The sequence below is a fragment of the Pelecanus crispus genome, chromosome Z (assembly GCF_030463565.1).
Source record: "Pelecanus crispus isolate bPelCri1 chromosome Z, bPelCri1.pri, whole genome shotgun sequence".
Lineage (NCBI taxonomy): Eukaryota > Metazoa > Chordata > Aves > Pelecaniformes > Pelecanidae > Pelecanus > Pelecanus crispus.
In genome coordinates this window covers 51,424,125-51,430,940 of record NC_134676.1, presented here as the reverse complement: position 1 = coordinate 51,430,940, position 6,816 = coordinate 51,424,125, and the positions used below count along the sequence as shown (strand labels likewise).

The 6,816-nt window shown below is 49.1% G+C and overlaps 1 protein-coding gene across 1 annotated transcript in view; it reads left to right on the top strand.

Moving 5' to 3' along the window:
* Positions 1 to 117: 117 nt before the first annotated feature.
* Positions 118 to 6,816, top strand: part of CHSY3 (chondroitin sulfate synthase 3) — a 190,257-nt gene continuing 183,558 nt past the window's right edge. The window contains exons 1-2 of the mRNA XM_075726952.1: positions 118 to 838; positions 2,583 to 2,866. Of these exons, the coding sequence (XP_075583067.1) occupies positions 118 to 838; positions 2,583 to 2,866 (1,005 nt within the window). The remainder of the gene's footprint in view (positions 839 to 2,582; positions 2,867 to 6,816) is intronic.

Below are 6,816 nucleotides of genomic sequence, written 5' to 3'. Positions count from 1 at the left end.
GCGCCGGGGAGTTCGCCGCGGCCGGGGCCGCCGCGGGACGGGGGTCGCCTGCGGCGGGAGGCGGCGGGGGGACGCCGGCGGCGGCAGCGGCGCTCCGGGAGCCGCCCCGCCCGCGCCATGGCCGCGCGGTCCCGCAGACCCTGGCTGAGCGTGGTGCTGGGGCTGGTGCTGGGCTTCACCGCCGCCTCCTGGCTCATCGCCCCCAAAGTGGCCGAGCTGAGCGAGAAGAAGCGGCGCGGCGCCAGCCTCTGCTCCTACTACGGGCGCTCGGCGGGGCCGGGGGCGGCCGGGGGCGCGGCGGCGGCGGCGGCGGGCGGGCAGCAGGCGCCGGCGGAGGCAGCGGCGGTGCTGGGCGGCACGGGTGTCCGGAGCAGCCCCTGGGAGCTGCCGCCGGCGGCGGAGGAGGGCACGGTCTCCAGCCCCGCCGCCGGCGGGGAAGGGGAGCCGGAGGAGGAGGAGGAAGGCGGCGAGAAGCGGAGCGGGCGGCCCGGCGGCAGCCACAACGGGAGCGGGGACTGGGGGGGCGCCCCGGGCTGCGCCAAGCCCCGCAACTTCCTCTACGTGGGGGTGATGACGGCCCAGAAGTACCTGGGCAGCCGGGCGGTGGCGGCGCAGCGGACGTGGGCGCCCTCGGTGCCGGGACGCGTGGAGTTCTTCTCCAGCCAGGGCTCCGCCGCGCCCCCCGGGCTGCCCCCGCTGCCCGTCGTCGCCCTGCCCGGCGTGGACGACTCCTACCCGCCGCAGAAGAAGTCCTTCATGATGATCAAGTACATGCACGACCACTACCTCGACAAGTACGAGTGGTTCATGCGGGCGGACGACGACGTCTACATTAAAGGTGACCGGGGCGCGCCCCGCCGGCGGGAGCGGAGGGAGGGCGGGAAGGGGCGGCCCGGGGGCGCGGCGGGGTCCCGCGGGCGGTGGGAGAGTCGGTTCTGGCCCCGGGGGGGGGAGCGCAAGGGGTACCGCCCCCCGCCGCGGCGGAATTTGCTTCCAGCCCCGGTGTGCGGGGCGTGGGGTGCTGTCCCGGCGGCGAGTGCCCGGCGGGAGCCCCGAGGTGCCCCGGGGGAGGCCGGGGCGCGTTGGAGGGCTGAGGCGGCTGGACGGCGGCGAGCGGTCCCTGCGTGGGCGCGGGGTCCTGGTGCTGCGCCCCCCGCGCTTGCCGCCGGCGCGGCTCTGCCGGGGGCCGGCGGAGAGGGTCCGGCCCGGCCCGGCCCGGCCCGGCGGGCGGCGGGGCTGGGGAGCGGCGGGTGGTGCCGGCCCCGCGTCCCGCCGCAGCAGCCCGGGGGGGGCAGTGCCCCCTCGCCCCGCCACCCGTGTGCGGGGGCGGCGGCTACGTCCAGCTCCGGCCGGGCGGCCCCCGCCGCGGCTGCGGTTCAGCCCGGAGGCTTCGATTCGGTCCTCCTCGGAAATGGTGTTTCCAGCGCTAGGAAAAGTTCTCCGCCGGCTCCCTGACGCTTGGGCTGGGCGAACGCCGCCTGTGAAGGCTGCTTGTGAAGCTGCTGTTCCGCGTTGCAGCGTTATGTCTCTGAAAAGTACTGGCCCCGCTGCCGTGCGAGTTTTATCGCACCGTTAGCAAATGATGTTCGGCAACCCGCTGCCTCTTGGTCTACGCTTGTTGCTGCTGTTAATTCGTGCAGTGTCCTGATCTTAGGAAAGAAGAGATGCTGAAGGTGTAAGCATAAGCCTAGGTGGTGAGCGTGGTTGCTTACGCTGTTGAAAGCGCAGCTGAAAGTTGACTGGGGGTAACTACGCTGCTCGTCACTTGGTTTTGTTGGGCTGCTTGCTTGTCAGCTGTCATTCCTCCGTGAAATACTCGCGCATGTACGCTATATGTGTATATATTTGGTTGCAGATGTAAACGTTGTCACTGTTTTGTTTGGGCTCATTTCAGAGCTGTGATGAGCCTGTCTTTAATTGGTGCCAAGGTTCCAAATTAAACCTACCCAGAAACATTTAATTTCAAGTAAATATGAAAACACAGTTTCTTAAGAGAAATAGGTAGGGAGTTTGAAAGAAAAGTGTGTAGACATTGTAGCACGGGAAATACTTTAGAAGGAGCCAGAGTTTTACCGTATTCTGGCAATTACTTAGTAATCAAACATATTTTGTTATTTAACAAACATCTTGATTAATTGAGATTTGCTCTGGCCTTTTCAAAAACCAATCCTATTAAAATAATACCTGACATTTCCCCTCCCTTCCCCTTCCTCCCCAGCCTGGAACTATACTGGCAAATTGTCCTTCTCTGGAGAGCACTTTAAACTACTGAGGGAGTGCTTTCTATCAGTATCAGCTGAACAGAACAAGGTTTACTGGAAAATTAAGTTTTGAGCATATTCAGCCTTTTGGCTGAATGAAAATGTCATTGTAATGTTAATTAATTAAAAAAAAAAAAAGTAGCCTGTGAAAGGTAAACTTGTCCAAGGATTTTTTCAATTAGGTATAGAATACTGCATTGCAAGTGATTTCCTGCAGCAATCTCAGGTGCCTGTTATATTTTTAAAAAAGCTTGAGGTATGGGAGAAGAGATGGCTGGCAGACTAGGCAGAAAAGTAACAGTAATCTTTTCTCTTTTTCAGGTGAAAAGTTGGAGGAGTTTCTTCGCTCACTGAACAGCAGTAAACCTCTGTATTTGGGACAGACTGGTCTGGGTAATATTGAAGAACTTGGAAAACTTGGACTGGAGCCTGGAGAGAATTTCTGCATGGGAGGGCCGGGTATGATCTTCAGCCGGGAGGTTCTCAGGAGGATGGTGCCACATATAGGTGAATGCCTTCGAGAAATGTACACCACTCATGAGGACGTGGAGGTGGGCAGGTGTGTCCGAAGATTTGGAGGAACTCAGTGTGTTTGGTCGTATGAGGTAAGTGACAGTGTAAATTGCAATGTGCTGTTTGTTTACAGAGTTTTACATCTTGCAACAGAAGTAGCTGTATCTGCAATCTCTTTTCATCATAATTATGTTTTAATGCGTGCATCGGAATGTAAACTGCAGCCTGTAAGGAAAAAAGAGGGGAAAACATTCATGGCATGTTGCTGCAAGCATATTTGTTTCTGTTTGTGTCTTTCAGTTTTCATCGGTGACAATTACTGCAGCCATGTTCTAAGTATGGCTGCGCTCTAAGTTGCTAAAGCATTACCTTGCCGGTTTCTACATAGAGTCCTTGACAGGATGCTGCTGTATTTGATATATGCTGTTTAGGTTGGATCTTTTTAACAACTTGTTTTTGGATAAGCATGTGGCATATCTGCATCGCAGGTTCTTAAAATACATTGTGGTGTTTGAAGAAGAATTGCCTGTATTTTCTTAATCACTCAGATGTATTTTAACGGAGTTCAGTACCGGCAAAAGCAGAAATAGGGGTTGGTTTTTTTTTTTTCTTGTACAGAAATGAAATTTGTTACACTGTCTTTGCCTATGATACACTTTTAACAGTGTTTTTCTTAGTGTAAACCAGTGTTAAAATGTATTAAGGACACACACAGTGTGACAAATCTTCCTATGCTGAAGTCATTTTAGGAACAAACGATCTCATTCCGTAGTAGCATTTTCTAAAGTAATAAAGGTGTGTTGCAGTACCCAAGAAGTTTGTTTGCAATACCATAACTAAAATTCAGGCCTATTCCTCTGGAGATACTGTGGTGAGTGGCAAGACCATCTCTGCAGATAAAAATAGACTAAGTGTGCAACTGTCAGAAGGGGTAAAGGGTGATAGCTAATGTGATGAATATGATTTTAGTTATTTTGAACAGTTCTTGAATATTAATATATGCTTGCCCTTGTGGCACTCCCTCGTTAAGCAGGAAAAAAATCATTTAAATGGGACACTGAAAGAGGTTATGTGCTATTAACAACAAAAAGACAGGAAAAATAATTAATTTTGTGGATAAGTGTTTTTCTGAATGGGCTGGGGAAAGGCCATTTTAAAAATGGGTTTGGTAGGCTACAGTGCATGTAAACAGGTGAACAGAATTAAATTTTGAATAGATGATACTAACTGGATAGAAATCTTAGAGGTGGAAATCTTAATCTTTACTCCACAATGGAAAGGTGCTTTTAGAGACTATTTCAATAAATGGTGCAAATGCTAATGTAAAATAATACACCAATTGTGCTGGTAGAGCCGGGAAGGCATTTATCGTGCAGATGGGTATTGATGTAGGACTAGTGGTTCTTAATCAGACTTCCAAACTGTGCACTACGTTGGCAGCTTAATCCTACACTCTGATGTGTTTGGGCTGTGTATGTACAAGGTCGTTTTCAAATCCTTACGGGTATGTGATGCCTGCTGATCTGTATCAGACAGCAAAATTACAATTCTGCCTTTACAGTCATATCTTGGAAGGGGTTTTGTTTTTGTTTTCTGGTTTGTTTTCCTGGGAATAAATCCGGGGAAGGGAAGAAAACTGATAATAGATAATATCACTATGGTTATAAATTATTTTGATATTGAATGTTAGGAAATTTTGGCTTCAGGCACTGAGTGTAACTGGGATAGAGTGAAAAAATATGTTTACTTTCTTCAGTTTTGGAGACTGAGTTATATGACTGCCCAGAAGCTCAGCTTTTCATGGTGGGATTTGGGCCTGTAAACAGAAACTTTTTGGAAAGAACCTGTGTTTTTATGGGATCTGGAAGAGAGTGACACCAGTCTTGACTGTCAGTTCCTTTTGAAGGCCCTAGGTCTATGTAACAAAGAATGGAAAAAGAAAAAAATGTGTTAGGCATTGCAATAGCAGCTGCTCATTTCTGACCAGTATTTCAGAATCTTTGACTCTGTTGCTGGTACAGGAGATGCTCCAGAAGATGCAGGTGATTAAGGCAAAGCTGCTTAGGATGCTATCCCAGTGTTAAATCTGTGTGGAAGGGAAGGAGTGAAATAGAGTGTCTGGAGAGAAAGAAGTTGCATTCGTGCTTTGACATAGTTTGTATTGTGTAGCTGGTTGTTTCAAGCAGCCTGATAACTGCACCTGAACAGATTGGCATGTTGTGGTTGGTAAATTAGTCGGTGACAAGGGCGACTTTTTTTTCCTAGGGCACTGAAACTTGCTGTGTGCTTTTTCATTCCTGCCTTAGATCAGCAACACTCTTTGTGTGCTAGAAGGGGAATTATTCCCTCAGATACACACATGTGTGCAAAACTGAAGACTGGGGCCAGGACTTTCTGCCTAGCCAGTTGCACTTTTGTCCTGAAGTCCTCTTGTATGTGTTAATCCAAGTCCTGTTGAGCTGCAAGATTTTTATGAGCTTCACTGCTTTTGGGAAGATGCATAATTTCTATTTAGTATGTGTTGCTGAAGACTAATATAAACTGGAAGCAATTCCATTAAAATTCGTAGAAGCAGAAAAGCTCTAGAAGAGTTGAATCACTGTTGCATCTTTTAACTAGACTTCTTTTCTAAGAACTGCAATGGAAAATCGCTTTGGTGAGGATGAAAGAAATCAAAGAGTTCAAGAAAAACCTGAAATGCTTGATCTTTTCTGGGTGGCTCAGCTGGCGTGGGTAAGACTGGCTGCCTGTCAGGGTTTATTCTGCTGCCGTTTAGAGTTAGCTAGTAAGCTGTGCTAGGTTATATGCGTAATATGCTAGCTGGCAAGGAGAGGGTTACAACTGATTTTTTGAGTGGGGAGAGGGCAGTAATTTTTTTTCCCCAGAATTAATAAGAAAAGAAGAGGTATACAAGCCTGCAATGTGCCACTCTTATTCTTGGGGCTTTCTAGAGTTTAATCCCTTGTTCTGCCAGATTTGAAGCCAGGGCTAAAGGCTGGGTCTCCCACACACCAAATGACTGGGGGCAGTCTCCCTCTGTCTGCTGATGGAGCTCCTCCACTTTTAATAAATAATTAGTCTTCACGGATTGCTGAGAGAGTGAATCTAGTAACAGGGGCTTTAGGGCACTCCTGCGGAATGGAGGAGACAAAACCCTGCCCTCAGGCTGCAATCTGACAGTTGCTCTAAGATGACATAAATATGGGCTTTCACTGAAGGGTGAAAAGCTGCTCCTTTCGGTTGCTGGCCTGTTCTGCAGGACTTCTGCAGCCCCGTGGTGAGCTGGAGCAGGGGCAGGATCTGCTTGAAACCTGAACCTGACCAAAAAGTGTTTTCTTCAGCTGAATGGGTGTCCAGAGCAAAGCTTTGCTGGGCACGAGCATCAGGAGAAAGAAGAGGTGGTCACGTCCGGCCAAGAGTGAAGGGGCAGGAGAGCGTCAAACTGCCCTTCTTGGCAGCAGCTTACATTAGAATTGGCTGGAAGCAACAGTTGAACTGCAGCCTACATCTAGTACATTTCCTTGCAATGTGAGGAAGTATCTGCTAGAAGCACTGTATTTTGGGTGGATCATTTTCTTTCTACAGAAGATCCATCCTTGTTCTGACATATTTGTCAACTATATCTTAATTTATCCTCCAGTTTTGATGATGCTGTAATGATTAAGGTGTAATAAACCTGACAGATTTGTCTAAAATCTCTCTGTAAAAAGCCATTTTGTTTTTGTTAAGTATTAGTGACTTCTGCTTCCCCAAATCAGTAACAGTAGAGATAAAAAAGGGCCTTTTGCTTTTGTGCTTTCAGAATCCATGTTTCAAGCTAGCATTCTCTCTTCCATTAGTTTGGAAGCCTTGAAATGTCTTTCTTTAAATGAATGAATGAAGAGATTAGCTTGATTTTAGTGACTCGTTTTAGTCTTTGGAAACAAAAATACAGTTAAAAACCTGGGATGCTATGTTGTTCCTTGCTTTGTTGTTTAGGAGGGACTTGACTATAGAGGGCCATTGGGAAAAAAAGGCTGACTGCTTTATGGCACCGCTGCCC